At 39.0% G+C, this 16,339-nt stretch overlaps 1 protein-coding gene and 1 pseudogene across 2 annotated transcripts; one reads left to right on the forward strand and one right to left on the reverse strand.

Moving 5' to 3' along the window:
• The first annotated feature begins 4,590 nt into the window (after positions 1 to 4,590).
• LOC147568395 (secoisolariciresinol dehydrogenase pseudogene) lies at positions 4,591 to 5,625 on the forward strand (annotated as a pseudogene). The gene has a single exon (XR_015238218.1). The product of XR_015238218.1 is annotated as a secoisolariciresinol dehydrogenase pseudogene (transcript).
• A 9,814-nt stretch (positions 5,626 to 15,439) lies between these two features.
• On the reverse strand, positions 15,440 to 16,000 carry LOC147568396 (uncharacterized). The gene has a single exon (XM_086659608.1). The coding sequence runs from the start codon at positions 15,998 to 16,000 to the stop codon at positions 15,440 to 15,442; it is 561 nt and encodes a 186-aa protein (XP_086515734.1).
• Between the last annotated feature and the right edge of the window lie 339 nt (positions 16,001 to 16,339).

Genomic DNA, 16,339 nt, shown 5'->3' on the forward strand with positions numbered 1-16,339 from the left:
TTCAATAAATCATCGATTTCCACCTTTTTTAGGAATTAAATCTGAGACCTCTAGGATTTCGGAGTTTATGTCAACACTATTAACTACTTAACCACTCGATACCCCTCGATAAATATTATAAATATTGTTTAATATTGGCCCTTCCGTCCGTGGCGGTATTAGTTACATTAGGTCAAGCTTCAAAATATATAAGGGAACTCAAATTTAGAACATATATATGAGAAATTTGACCAAACTTCCCTGTAAATTTTTTGTTTTGGTGAAAAAAGATCAGTCAATTTGTTTTAGTCTCCAGTTCTTTAGGTATTTTTTTTTATTTGCAACACCTTGCAACAGCTTTGCAATACATCACCACAACTTTACAAAAAAATATTAGTGTTTTAACCAAACAAAAGACAAATATTTGAATTTTTAACAAAAAAAATATAAATTTAAGTTTTTAACAAAAAAATATATCTTGTTTTTTTAGTTTAAAAAATAAAAATTAAACTCGGGTCTTCAACCCAATTTCTAGATTTGTTGAACTGTAGCACAGGGATAAGAAACCGTGTCTAAAAATAGCCCAATCTTGGATAAGGGAGACCCAATCAAATGAAGGAAATGCACCTTAATCTATTATTATGGAATATATGATAAATTAATCTAGTATTATTGAGTATATGATAAATCAACACAATTGAGGGGACGTTTTCAGAATATCAAATGCCAAGTTTATATGTGTCATTCTCTCATCAAAAAAAAAAGTTTATATGTGTCATGTTCATTCAAATAAGATATATAGACTCAAACTAGAAAGTGTGCGTTATAATTTTCTAATAGAATCAGTTGTTGTAACTTGTAAGTTGAGTTTATGACTTTAAAACAAAGTTGAGTTACGTCATTTTTGAACCGTCACGATTTTGCCTATTTAGAACATTTCAACTGAAACGAAATTCCAAATTGTTTAATTACCAAATTGTTTAATTAGTCTAGTTGGTTTGGGTCCTAGATTTATTCCAAACATGTCCTACCACCACCATGGCACCAAACAAAAATAGGAGGGTCCGGTTCGTCAAATTCTTAAAGTTAAGGAGACTAGGTTTGTCATTTTTGTGAGATATTTCATTGCGATATGAAATAAGCTAAAATCTAATGAACACATTTCAGTCAAAAAGTCAGGTGGTTAAGCTGTCCTTTTCTCAATGAGATGGTTAAGCTGTCTTGATAACCTCACTATATATATATATATATATATATATATACACACACTAGGTATAGCCCGTATCTGTAGGGTACGGGTTTTATAATGATAAAGAATTTTAAAATGAAAAGATGAAACAGGAAAGAAAATTCTTTCAAAAAGAGAAGATGATTGTTTTGAAAACTAATCGTGGAGATCATTTATGGGTGGGGGAGAGATTTATATAATATATATATATATATACATAATTCTATTCATCTCCCGAATTATTTTCAATTTAATCAAATTTTAAATGTTCATGTAAAATGCTTGATTTTCAACAAAAAAAAAAAAATGTAAAATGCTTGATTTTTTTTTTTTTTTTCTTTGTGGTGTCCCACCACTACCTCAATTGTTTAATATTTAACAAAGTTTATCGAATAATAAACCGGAGATTAATTGTTTTTTTCAATTGACGGTATATTATACTCGGGGCAGAAAAATAGTGGATGGGTTTTCTGTTTAAAATATTGGATGGCTTTTCTATTTAAATAAGGATTTTTGAGTAAATGATCCAATTTTTGGGAGGTAAATGAGGGAGAAGACCAAAATCGACCAAAAATGAGTTTCCAGTCATTTTGTCGGGACAGCTCACAATTTACTCTTTTTCAATTTTTTCTTTCTTTTTTGCCCCTGCAATGTAATGTCATTTAATTCTCAACCAAATTTTGAATTTTTCCGAGAAACTCTCTCTTTTGCGTCTCTTTCTCTCTCTAAAATCTTCACAAAACAACTTCTTCCTCTCTATATCTTTCAAAATTTGAAATTTTGGCCAAAAATTCTTGCATCCCGCCAAGATTTTTGAAATTTTGGCCGAAATTCTTGCATCCCGCCCATATTATTGAAATATTGGCTGAAATTCTTGCATCCTTCTTCCTTCTTTCCCTCTAAAACATCAAAGTTTTCTATTCTTTCTCTCTCTAAAAGTTTTCTGTTCTTATTTATTATTCCTCTCTCTTTACAAATCTTCCAAAATTGATTATATTATTGCGATATCTATACAAATTTTCTGGAGGGAAAATATGGAGAGAAAACAAAACAGGAAATATGGAGAGAGAAAATCTGGAGGCAAAATATGAAAAAGGAATAAAATTTTGAGAGAGGAAAAATAGGAAAAATCTAAAGAAAAGTTCGTAAAGTGTCTATTACATAACGAAATCGGCAGTACTTAGAACAATTTCCAATACACAATTAAATTTCCAGTACACAATAAAATTTCCCTGTACAAAAATGTCTACTATATAACCAAATTCCCAGTACACAAGATAATTTCCTGTAAACGGTAAAATTTCCAGAACACAAGAAAATTTCCCGGTACAAAAATGTCTAGTACATAACCAAATGGCCATTACACAGAACAATTTTCGGTACACAAGAAAATGTCCCGGTAAAAAATGTCTAGTACATAACCAAATCCCCAGTACACAGAACAATTCCGATAAACAAGAAAATTTCCAGAACACAAGAAAATTTCCCAGTACAAAAATGTCTAGTACATAACCAAATTCCCAATACATAAGATAATTTCCTATAAACAATAAAAATTCCAGAACACAAAAACATTTTCCGGTACAAAAATGTGTGGTACATAACCAAATGGTCAGTACACAGAACAATTTCCGGTACAGAAGAAAATTCCCAGTACATAACCCGGAAAATTTAAATTTAAAGAGATAGGAAATAAATCTGGAAAAAAAAGAAAGATAAATTTGAATCTATTTCGAATTTTTGGAGAGAGAAATTGAAAGAGAAATATTTGTTGAGATTGGAGAGAGAAATTAAAGAGAAATATTTGTTGAGATTGGAGAGAGAAATTTAAAGAGAAATATTTGTTGAGATTGGAGAGAGAAATTTAAAGAGAGAAATTTGTTGAGATTAGCGAGAGAAATATGTGTTGGAGAAAATTTAAAAACAAACATAGGCTAGAAATTAGAGAGAAAATAGGAGTTGGAGAGAGAAATTTCTAAATTAGTTAGAAGGTGGTTAAAAATTGGAGAGAAAATAGGAATTGATTGGCTAAATCTCTAAATAAATTTGGAAGGGAGAAAGTAAAAGATTAGAGAGAGAAAGTAAAATACGGAGTGGTAATTCCCGGGATTTTCAGAGTGGCAATTCCATAATTTTTCTGATGGCAGCTTCCGTAAATTTGATAAAAAGTGAAGGACGTTTTGGTATTTTCAAATGGGGGCCTGACATTTTGGACCTGGTTTACATTTTTGGGCGAGTTTGGACTGGGCTCTTATTTTGGGCCCAGTTTTGGGCCTTTCGTCCATTCCCCCTTTGAATAACATATATAACATCTGGAAATAGTTGAAGACATATAACAAATTATTTGACGAGTTGACTTTTCTCAAAAAGGAAAACGAGTTGACTTGCTCTTATCTCAAAACAAACAATCCTACTCTGTCGGGTGCATATTGGACATGCATGTATTGTTAGAGAAATTGTGTTAGAAAATACAAATTAAGAGGGATGAAGGTTACTAGATTAGAGGCTTGAAACGTGTACTAGGTACACTTTCTTTAAAGCATTATTTGCCCCCCCTCTATCGAGATTACTTGAAGGTTACTAGGAATTTTGCTTTCCAAGATATGACAACCCTTTGTGAAATTACACAAAGTAAGTAATTTGTGGAAATTTCACTTAAGGAGCATTAGAACATATTGAAGATGGCAAAGGAGATTCCGACATAATTTCTACATACCTTCAAATTTGTTTAGAGAAGCTCTAATTTATAAAAAAACAAAAAGACACACTTGAATATTTTACAAAAAGATATATCTATCCATATATGTTTATCAAAAGATACAATTATTAGTAATCAAATTCGAATTCAAATAATAGAAAATTAATTTCTAATTTTATAAAATAGTTTAACTAATAATTTGTCTAAAAGTGTCCACCACCCTTTGGCGTAACAGTTGGACACCCCTCTTAAGCCTATGATGTCGTGGGATCGAGTCTCAGTGGAAGCAGTTGTCATCAAGATTTATCCTATGTAATTTAGGCTATAAATAATATAATAATTTGTCGGCCATTAGGCCTCTTTGTTGTCGGGCTTTAGGCCTCTTTCATTAGGCGGTTATCGTGCTCATTACATCTTCATGATGCATCATGCCTTGTAACGACTAATGTAGATCGTAGTCGAATTCTCCAAAAAAAAAAATTGTCTAAAAAGTTCCAACATATATATGAAGCCATCTAAACCGTGTTAAATTATCTTTCGTATTTCATGCGGGATATGGTATGTCCAAATAGGATTTTTTATGCCTCACAACCGTACTTTTTTATTCTTCTCTCATTTGTGACTGTATATATATCTAACCATATTCAATGTGTTATCTCACATTGAGTTATTAAAGACTGTCAATTGGTTCTTCTCCTTTTTTTTCATTACATTCAAGATGAGTTCTTCTACTGAATCTCCCATTGCCAACAGGTTAGAAGGTAAAGTAGCAATTATAACTGGTGGGGCAAGCGGGATCGGTGAGAGCACAGCACGATTGTTCGTTCGTCATGGAGCCAAAGTTGTCATTGCAGATATCCAAGACAACCTCGGAGAAACCCTATGTAAAGAAATAGATCCGACTGGCGAAATCATCTCTTACGTTCACTGTGACGTAACTAAGGAAACAGATGTTGAAACCCTAGTTGACACGACGGTTGGTAAGTACGGAAAGGTAGATATAATGTACAACAATGCTGGAATAGTGAAGGATTTCGGTGTATCGTTACTAGATACCAAATATGAAGATTTCAAGAAAGTAATGGATGTTAACCTAGTTGGAGGATTTTTTGGTGCTAAATATGCAGCTAAGGTTATGATTCCTGCTAAAAAAGGAACCATACTTTTCACAGCTAGTGTTGCATCAGTACAAGGAGGGTCAACCCCGAGTTCTTATACGACATCGAAGCACGCATTGGTCGGGTTGGCGAAGAATTTGTGTGTTGAATTAGGGCAGTATGGGATTAGGGTTAATTGTGTTTCTCCTTATGGAGTAGCAACACCATTACTGAGAAAGGCAGCAGGAGGTGTGGGAGTTAAGAAACTAGAGGAGGCACTTAGTGAAGCTGGTGTTTTAAAAGGTAAGATTTTAAGGGCAAAAGATGTGGCAGAGGCAGCATTATATTTGGTTAGTGATGAGGCTAAGTATATTAGTGGTCTTAATCTTATTGTTGATGGAGGATATTCTACTACTAATCCTTCTTTTGCTACTGCTGTAATTGCCAGTCAGCAGTAGTAGTTCTAATCTCTCTCTATATATATATCTCGAGATCTCTACAAATCTCTCTCGAATTTGTTAATTGGGTTTGTGATGATGTTTTTTATGTTATTTTGTGTACCTGTTTAACTTCTTCCACTGAATAATTTCTTGAATAAATTGTTGTTGTTAGTTTATCAAAAATGATAGCGTAAGCCAGGCAGATGATATGTCAACCAAAATAGGTCACTAACACCAAGCATTTTGGGCCATCTCAAAATGAGATGTTGACCTGAAGAGGCAACCAATTAATCCAATTTCGGCCCTGACTTTTTAGTTTGTCCTTGTTTATTTGTATCTCTTTAATGTCGAGATGACTCCCTTTATTGGCACTCTAAAATGTGACAGGATTTTCCATTGGTTCCTTAAAATATGAGAAATGATGAGATGACGGTGAGAATAGTCCTACATAGAAGAGAGGTAACTAACAACCAAGAATATAATGTATAGGTCATCTCCACTCATATCTAATTGGTTTTGAGTTATATAATCACAAACTGAACATGGCATTAGAGCTAGGCCCACACGTGATAGGCTGAAAAGCTGACGTGTTAAGAAAATCACGCGACACGTGAGGGGGCGTGTTAGGACGCGTCCTGGCCGGTCCGACCATTGAGTTTTTTTTATGTTTCAAAAAACTTTCCAACCGACTGACTTCTTCCTTCTTCTTCCTACTGTTTTTCATGGAAAAACTGTTATGTTGTTTTTCATTGTTTTGCACCAAAACTTCATGGTTTTGAAACCTGTTTTTCAAAATTTATAATCCGTTAGATCAGTTTCCGAAAATTCTTTTCAAAAACATCAAAAGCTAATGATTCCATGCATTGAAACTCTTTCAAATACATGTTTGATTATGTTTAAATCTAATTCAAAATAATCAAAGTTTTGTCTGAATCTTTATTCGAACAATTCTATCTATCAATCTTAAGTTTGAATCTAGTTCTTTCTAGCCAAAAATAGTTTCATGCAAACGGCTCGTGATGCCACTGTTGGGAATTACATGTATCTTACATAACCTAATCATCTAACTAGTGTTGGTAGCGGAATCTCAATCATCATATGATTAATATTAAGTTATCCAGGATCTTATACATGAACAAATCAATGAACTAGAAGAAAGAAAAATACCTAGATTCGCTTTCCCACGAACTAAATCTCAACCAGTATTCGGAAGATATAGAGCTTCAAGTGTAACTCCTCTACTTAAGACACCGAATGTATAACTTAAACTCCCTCTTTTAAGTCAGTTAGGACCTTCTTGAAGGTTGAGACGAAGAACTCCTTCTTCTAGACTTGATAGATAGATTGGGAACATTTTCTCTAAAATCTTCTTTCTCCAATAATTGTGTGAAGAGAGGGATTTCCTTCTGAGAAATTTCCACACCTTTTCTGAACTCTAAAATGATCCTTATATAGGCATTACCTTAGTAGAGTCCTACTCAAATAAGGAATCCTAAAAGTCCCTCAGAAAAGATAAGCAAAGTTAGAGTTTAATTTTACTAAAACTTCCTAATTATGGTTTCCTTATGCTATGGCCGGCCAGACTAGCCCATAATGGGCTTAGTCTGCCCGGCCCACCCCTTTTATTAGGCCGGCCAGGGATCTCCCCTTAAGGGAATCCCTTGTTGGACCAAAAAGTGGGTTTTTGCCCTTTTCCGGCTTCTCTTTCAAGCCCGATTCTTTTCTATCTTTTAAGTATTATCAGACTGGATCATATCCATCAATATACACATTGCCATCTTGGTTGAAGGACATTCCTTCAGAAGGATATACCTTCAGACCTCAAGGATATATATCCTTCAGAGCACGTGTGCCTTTTAAGCCTATCACATGTGGGTCTTGTTGGGTTATGGTGTCTCCTAGTGTTCTAAGCGGAATCTCAGACATCTAATGTCTAACACTACCCCAGAATCTCATGCATAAGCGAATAATGAACTAAGTAAATAGAGATTGTTACCTTAATCGTTATTTCCCACGAACTAATGCGGTTGAATAAGAAGACCAATAACTCCAATTGTAGCTCCTCTACTTGAGAAATCGAGTAATCAACTTGATCTCCCACCTCAAGTTTAGGTAGAACTTTAATGGTGGTTAGACGAAGAACACCGTCTTCTTTAGACTAGATTGATAGTTGGGATTAATTCTCTCTTTCTTTCTCTACTTGATGTTGTAGAGATAGTAATCTCCTTGAGAATTCCCCACACCTAATTCTCTTCTAATGAGGTCCTTATATAGAATTCTGAAGTTAGAGTCTGACCCTAATTAGGTTTCCTAAAAGACCAATATAGAAGGAAGTTTAGGATTTTGTAGAGAATTAGGTGGCCGGCCCACCTAAAAGTCCAATCCTAGTTTCAATTTCTTTTATTTCTCTGCTTATGGATGGTCGGCCCACCTATGCCCTTAAGGCTAGGTCTGACCGACCTCCTTTTAGTGTGGCTGGCCATGCCTAGGCCGGCACTTATGGGCCTTAATATCTCTTTAAGTGCCCGACTCAAAACCCTATTGTTTCCTGCTTTTTACTATCTTTGCCTTAGTCCTCTTGCTTGACCTTTTGGACATATTTCTGGGTCTAACCCATGTTTATATTCTCATCTCTCTAGTCATATCTTCTGATTAAACCGACACTCTTTGGAGTAACCCGATGTAGGATCCGGACGATGTTAGCCGCGACTCGTCTCGTGATTCGACGATCGTAGTTCGTTTCTAGCTAAACACTATAATCCCTAACTCGTCTGGACTTGATGATCTTCTTCATCAATTGTCCTATCCGACAAATTGCTCGTATTGCATCTTTGGTCGAATGACATCTCCTTCAGGTCATGCTTTGATACCATGTTAAGTTTGTGGTCATCCAACTCAAAACCAATCGGCAATGAGTAGGGAGGACCTAAACATTATATTCTTGGTTGCTAAATAGGCATTCTACCGTGTGGGGCGATTCTCACAGTTGACAATCTTTAAAAAAAAAAAGATAAATGCAGGTCGTGATTGTGACGGAAAAGGGGGAGAAGGAAAAAAAAGGGACTAAAGAGAGCGAAACAGAGGAGAAAACTGGACAGTAGTGGTCGGAGGTGGTAGCTGGAGGTGGGTGGAGATGAAGAAGAAATATTTTGTCCACTTCCACAAAATTGACAAAACTAATAATTCGTCTTTCAAACTTTGTTGCCCAAATTTTTTCCTTATTTTTTGTGAGGGTTGCATACTTGCGTTAATCTATACTAAATCTCGTCTAACCCATAAAGAGAAGTTTGTCAGTCAGATTTGTCTCTTGGCAGATTCTATAATTAATAAAGTTAGGTCTACGAACACTACCAATGCTTTGTGACGTGCTTTCTTCTTTTATGTTGTAGAAACAATGTATATAATCGGAACATTTTATGGAAAAAAAATTAGGCGAAAGAAAACTAAAATCATGAAATTTTAACCCACGCCCGAAATCGAATTTTTCTTCCTCAAAAAGGTATCAAAAAGGAATAAAGAAATTATGATATAAATTCTTCATTACTCTATATTTCTAATATATCAAATATATATCACAAAAATCTTTACAATGATGCCACAACAAAAAAATGAAGATCGACACACTACTTGAAGTTTTCATACTATGCACAAGCAAAGCTCATAAATGTGTACTAAATCTTCTTCCTTTTTTCTTTCCTTTAGAACCGATAATAACTGATGAGAGAAGGTAAGAATACTAAAGTTAAGTTTACGACAGAGAAGTGTACTCACATTTTTTTTTTTTGTATTGTGAGCGTGCCTCGAACTCGAACCCATACTTAGAATTCGGAAGAGTAAACCTCCTTGAACCTATCGAGAACAATACATTTGATTGCTTCTTCCTTTTCTTGTTGGCATGTTTTAGCCACGAATCCCCAACATTCAATGACTTCTTGATATATATTTGAGTCAGCCGAAATTGGTACGTACTGCTGATGTCGAAATTTGGCCTTCCGTCAAATCAACAAAAACTGGGACTTGATGCATGACAACGTCTGTTATGATAGAATATTCTGTTTAAGATGCTTTTAGCTCATGCTCCTAACTCCTGCTCCTTGCTACTTAGAAACCTGGGGGGAAACCTGCAAAGGGTTCGGAAACCGCTCCGACACTCAAGACAGTTAGATTGTTCTTTACAGTAAAAGATGAATATTGATTGAACCTTTTGGGGCGAGTATGAGTTACTTAGTGAAAAGTGCATGTGTCCTATGGAAGACAATGGGGGGCCTTTTATAGGTTGAGTTAGGTCGACTGTGATAGGCGGCGTAGGTGAGGTGGTGGCTGCCGTCAACCGTTAGGGAAGTTATCCAATATTCGTATTTAGGGTTTCCCTTCAGAGTTGATCTTGTATCTAGGATAACTGGGAGTCCTATGCTCAAGGATACTTCGTAAATATCCTGCCGAGGTGATAGATCTTTTGGGAGATATTTCCTCCTTTGAGACTCTTGAAGTCCAAGCTAGCTTAAACACTTAAGATCCTTAACCGCCTGAGATCTTTAGGAAGATTCAGGATTGAGTTGGTAAGCGTGTGGCGCGCTTCTACCTCCCTAGTTTAGGGCGTGAGCGTTAGCCTTGCTTACTGTATGCGCAAATATTCGCCCCACGAGGTGCCTGTAGAATAAAGGAACAACTACTTCGTAAGGGTAAAACCCGCGAGGCTAAATAACAAGGCCCGATAATGGCCCAAGTCGCTACTCTGGTCACCGAATCCATACCCGCTTGACACTGAGCATATCTGACACGTGTCACGCGATAACCACCGGCCAATACTAGGCTATCTTACGGCCAGAGGATTATTGCGCAATCCGTAACCACACTGGTGGTAAATATTTCGTATCTACTACTTAAAGGCGGACGTTACCGGCCAGTAGCTTATCGCACACGCGATAACATCCTGACCGTCCCCAAGAAATTCGAATACTCATCTGACGGTCGGTACATCAGATCTTCTATCCCTTAACTTACCTCTTGGATTAAAGATACGGAATAACTACGTCGGTTACTCGCTGGTCGTCATCAAGGCGACCCCCCTCCAACACTATAAATACAAGAGGCTACACTCAGTCTCGAGGCATCCAATATTCGACAACAGTACTCGAGTAGCCTAATCGATTCTCTCCACTCACTTACTCTCTCATAAGCATCTCAAAGATCTGTTGATTCTCTCAAAGTCTCTGACTCATCGTCTTAGAAGTTGGGAGATAAGAGTCTGGTAGTCACAAATCAAACGACAACTAGCTAACCGTATCCGCACCATACGACCACCACCTTATTGCATAAGAGAACTCTCTGGTCTAATATATCTCCCATCCAACGGTAACGAACTGACCGTAACACGCATCCAGCAGTAACTAGTTGGTCGAATCACCATCCTAATACGATCACCTTCTTACCGCATCTAGCGATAAGACGCTAGGCGTATCGACATCTTCCATCCATCGATCCTCGCCGTTAGATCCACTTACGACCAGAGCCATACTGTAAGGTTCGTTTACGACCAGCACCTTACTACAAAGCCCACTTACGACCAGGAAGTTAACGACAATACATCATTACCATCACCCTCTTCATTACAGTAAGTATATCACTACCGTGGAGATCTGTTCCAAGAACTCCACGAGCCGCGACACCTAAGCACTCCGACGACGGTTACCTCCCTATCACCCACTTTTACTTTATTTATATTTGATCGAGTATCTGACTTGACCGTCGGAGTCCCCTTAGGCCGGCACCATCCCAGTGTCTCTAAGGGTTCACGATCTTTTCTCTCTTTTTGTGTGCAGGTTCTTTTCAACACGTAGCTGGTCCCCGAAGCATCCGACCCGACCCGGCAAGACTTTTCACCGTTGACCCGTTGACTATCAGACTTTCCGACCCGTTAATATTTTACCGTCTACACTTACGTGGACCCCCTTACTTCTTTGGAGAATCCCAGGGCTGATCTGATCATATTATAGACGAAACAAAGTTGGAATCCTCTGAGCTAGTCCTGGCCGACCTCCTAGTTCTGGGCTTAGGTCACAGAGCATTCAAGGCCCAACTGTCATGTCGCCTTAAGCCGGGTTGACCCGTTGGACTTCTGGTCTTCTCTTGACTTCTTGACGTCGGTCAACATCTGGAGATTTTGTGCATCATCATGAGTCCCACCACTCCTTAGCCGAAAGTAGAAAACTAAGGAGTAGAAATACTCTCAAGTTCTAAGCATGAAATAATTTAAATAACCCTGAAGCCAACGTGTATACTTAGACCAGAGCCGTTTCGTGAGACTCGGTCGTTCTATTGATTTCACTGACCTCCATATTCTGGGGCTGATTTCCATGTGATTAATCTCCGCATTCCGGAGCTTATTTTGGCTGAGCTGTTTTCGAAGCCTTGTTTCTCAAACTGCGATGGTATTGTCCTTGATGGCCTGAGCTGAAACAGGCGGTGGCATTTCGAGGGGTGCAACCACGTATCGATTTACGCGTGATACGTCTCACGTTTCGTGCCTTAGGGGATAAACTTCTGCTTTTTCTCATTGATCTTGTGGCGTCACATATCTGATTCTCTGATCACGCGCTTTCAGCGTTAACTTTTTTGGGCGACTGCCCACAGTACCTTTACTTGCATGCGTGGGGTACGTGGCAGTCTCTGATTAGAGAAACGAACAAGTCTTGTTGAGTCTCATTGATTATTTCCTCTAACTTGGTCAGTCTTGAGTCGCGGTCAGACGCCATGTCATTATGACTTGATGTGTTACCGAGGTTACTTTATTCTTCTTCTTTAATGCCTTCTTGCCTGTTAAGATAGGTTTTTGCTCTTCTTCTTCCACTATAAACAGTCTCCTTGTGCTTAAGTTTTTCCAAGAACAATCTTTCTAAATCGTTCTATCTTCTTGATACTTCTTTTTGGTTCCTCCATTTTGGTAACTTTGAGATGAGGCCCTTGTTCGAGTTTATACTTGACATTATTTCAAGTAATTTTTTCTCTATGATGGTGATGGCGAAAGGTGAAGTTCTCTATAATGGGGATGGCGACCCAGGATGCCACAGTGGGTCTTGTCCGCGGGACATGGGTGGTCCAGATGCCATTTGGGAATCTTCATCCTAGAGGAGAATGATCTAGGTGGTGGAGAATTATGTCCCAAGGTTGTCATCACGCGCACCCCGCAGATTGTTTTCTCCGGGCTGGATGAGGGGGTGATTTCTCCGAGTCGTTTCCCTGCAGTTTGGGTTCCACCATCTTTCCCCTTTTGTTCAGTTTCTTCCTTTTTCTTCAGTTCAGACTTATCGGGAGTTGTTGATCTACTCATTTTCCTTTCCACAATTTCTTATGTAATAGACCTGAATAGTCACGCTCTTCTTGATGTCTTTTAACTGCAATTTCTTCCGTAATAGATTTATTTGATGATGAATAAAGTTGTTGTTGCTCTCCTTTATCGTTTGAAGTCTTACAACTATCGATTCTACCTACTCGGGATTGTTCCTGTTTGCCTTTTAAATTTACTGCCTGATTAAGGCTTGATCGACCATGGCGTCCGGTCGTTCCGTCTTTCGATGGTTTAGCCCTATAAATATAATTCGAGCGAGATGGTGACTTCATCGTGTTCCTTATGGCCACTTTATTGATTCAGAGAATCCTCCCCGAGATAGTCTTAGAGTCGGTTTTCATCTGACTCTTATTATTGACGATTTCTTCATTCAACGTTATCGTATCGAAGTCGAAAGCGAAGGTTTCATCAGGGTTTTTCGCTGCATGGGTCTGACCGTCTTTGAAAATTTAAAGATGGTTCTTTTTGTTGATCCCTTATGTCCCTTACACTTTTCTCAAAGAGAGGTTTTGAACGACGATCGATCGGTGATCTTTGAGGTGATGGGGTATTTGGTTCGTCTTGTGAATGGTCGGCTCGTCGCGGTGGTTATGGGGGCTTCGGTAGATTTAGTTCCTCCTAAAGTAGTTTCTCTTTCTTCTCTGTCTCCATCTTCTTCTTCTAATATGTAAACTACTGATAATATATACTTTTTGGTTGTCGTTTCGTTTTTCCTTTTGCATGCATATTTACTTGAATATGAAACTATTATTTTATCAGCATAACCCTAATCTTACTAATGTGGTTTCCTAACTTACTACGCTTAACTCCAAATCCCTTCTTCTGCACAAAAAAGAAAAAGTTAGTCCTATTCTAATCATGCATGACCTAGCTTACTATTTCCCTCTGCAAAATAAAACCCTAATTAGCCCTGTATAATCAATGAAAGCTCTGTTGATTTAAGTTTATCTAGGGCTTCCCCTTGGCCCCTGATCAAGGTTTTCGCTACTAGGGTGATTTAATTTGCATTGAGATTCCTCCCTGACCCATGGTCGTAGCTTTCGCTATCAGGGTTGTTTCATCTGCTTGAGCGCGACTAGTTTAACTAGGACTTCTCCTTGGTCCCCTGGTTGAGACTTGGGCTACCAGGGATGTTTTTTGTCGGCTTGAGCACGACTAGTTTAACTAAGACTTCTCCTTATTCGTCGGCTTGGGCACGACTAGTTTAGACTAGGACTTCTTCTTGGGCCCCTCGTCATGGCTTGGGCTACCAGGGTTGTTTTCGTCGGCTTGAGCTCCACTAGTTTAACTAGGACTTCTCCTTGAGGCCCTGGTCGTGGCTCGGGCTACCAGGGTTGTTTTCGTCGGCTTAAGCTCGACTAGTTCAACTAGGATTTCTCCTTATTCGTCGGCCTGAGCACGACTAGTTTAGACTAGGACTTCGCCTTGCGCCCCTGGTCGTGGCTTGGGTTACCAAGGTTGTTTTTGTCGGCTTCAGCTCGACTACTTTAACTAGGACTTTTCCTTATTCGTCGGCATGAGCACGCCTAGTTTAGACTAGGATTTCTCCTTAAAGATGTTTTCTCGTTTCACAGAATTCGTTCGAAAAATTTTCAAACGTCTCTTACCAGTGGCGTCGCATGCAGGAGCCCCTACTCCCCCCTTTTTGTTTTGACGAATTCTATGGGATCTCTGAATTGGTGTCATCCTCTTTCCTAAAGGCTGGCATGAGGTGCTTCACGTTCCATGGATGTGTGAGGATCTGTCGTGACGTGTGTTTTACATGAATGTCCCGGGCCTTACCACTTTGACTATTTTGTAAGGTCCTTCTAAGGTCGAGAAGAGTTTCGCTTCGGAAGGCTTCTTGACGAACTTGGAGTTTCTCCACACCATGTCTCTCATGCCGAACTTTCTTACTTTCATGTGGGATTTGTGTTGTTTTATCATCGTGTCCTTAAAGGCTAGATTTCTTATTTCTGACTGGTCTCGGACCTCGTCGATTAAGTCCAAGTGCTCCCGTACGAGTTCTCTGTTTGTCACGGGGTCGAAGTATTTGACTCTTAGGCTTGGTAAAGCACAACTTCCATACCGTATACCATTCGGAACGGGGTTTCCCTTGATGCCCTCTGTGGTGTGATACGGTAAGTCCACAACACATTTGGGAGTTCGTCTACCCAATTTTTGCTACCGTCGCATTTAGTTTTAATGTATTTTACGAGAGTTTTGTTAGTTACCTCGACTTGATTGTTTCTTGCAGGATGAGCGGGGCTGACGTAAGCAGGCTTGATCCCGTATTTCGTAAGGAAACTGTTCATCATATCGTTGTTGAACTGAGGTCCGTTATCCATGATGAGGATTCTCGGGACCCCGTATCGCGTTATCACCTTGTTCCACAGTACCCTTATAATGTCCTCCATTCGGGTTTTAGACAGCGCTGTCGCCTCGACCCGGTGAAATAATCTACGATGACCAACAACATCTTCTTCCCTCTTGGTCCATTGGAGAAGGGTCCCACTAAGTCGATCTCCCACTGTGCAAAAGGACAGGGGCTCACAATTGGCATTAGCTCGTTGGGATGCATTATGTGCTCGTTGGCGTATTTTTGGCATGATTCACAGTATATGGTGTACTTCATGCAATCCTTCAGCATTCCGGGCCATCCATTCTAGATCAGCTGCCTCTGCAGCATTCTTGGGCCGCGTGGTTCGTTTTTGTTCCCTGGTGTGTTTCTTCCATCACATATTTTTGTTCATCTTTTGCTAGACAATGTCGTAAGGGATAGGCCAAAGACTTCCTGTACAGGAGACCATCGAGCAAGACATATCTCGCTGCGTTTCTCTTTATTTTATTTGCTTCGTTGACGTCTTCGAGAAGCTTATCTGTTCGTAGGTACTCTATGTACGACTTCATCCATATGTCTTCTTGGGATGTTCTTATAGCCAGTATTTCGGTTGCTTTGTCTATGCTCTTCTGTTCTAGGGTCTGGAAAATCACCCTTGACATGGTTGCCTGTTCTTTGATCATTTTGGACAAGGCATCTGCCAGCGCATTTTCCTCTCGTGGAATTCTAGTGATAACGAACTTCTCAAACCATTGTACGAGATCTCTTACTTTCGTCACGTACTTTGCGATGTCGGTTCCTCTAACCTCGTAATCCCCATTGATCTGGTTGACAACGAGTTGAGAGTCTCTGTATACCTGAACATTTGTGGCCCTAGCCTTTAGAGGCATTCGCAGCCCAGCAAGCAAAGCTTCGTATTCGACTTCATTGTTTGTGACAGCGAACCTAAACGTGGTTGTTTGAAAAGTTTTTTCTCCTTCTGGGCTGATCAGGACAGCTCATGCTTCTCTCATAGCTTCGCTTGATGCTCCATCTACGAAGAGGATCCAGATCAAGCTCCGGTCCGATTTTCGTTATAGGGACTCAGCATTCCATAATGAAATTTGTCAGTGTTTGTCCTTTGATTGCGCTCTGAGGTATATATTTGATATCAAACTCGCTGAGCTCTACTTCCCATTTTGTTAACCGTCCTGATAAGTCCATCCTCTGCAACATGTTTTTGAGAGGTT

The sequence above is a fragment of the Eschscholzia californica genome, unplaced genomic scaffold (genome assembly GCF_041429995.1).
Source record: "Eschscholzia californica isolate CP2 unplaced genomic scaffold, dmEscCali1.0.p SCAF_1, whole genome shotgun sequence".
NCBI classification, from domain to species: Eukaryota; Viridiplantae; Streptophyta; class Magnoliopsida; order Ranunculales; family Papaveraceae; genus Eschscholzia; species Eschscholzia californica.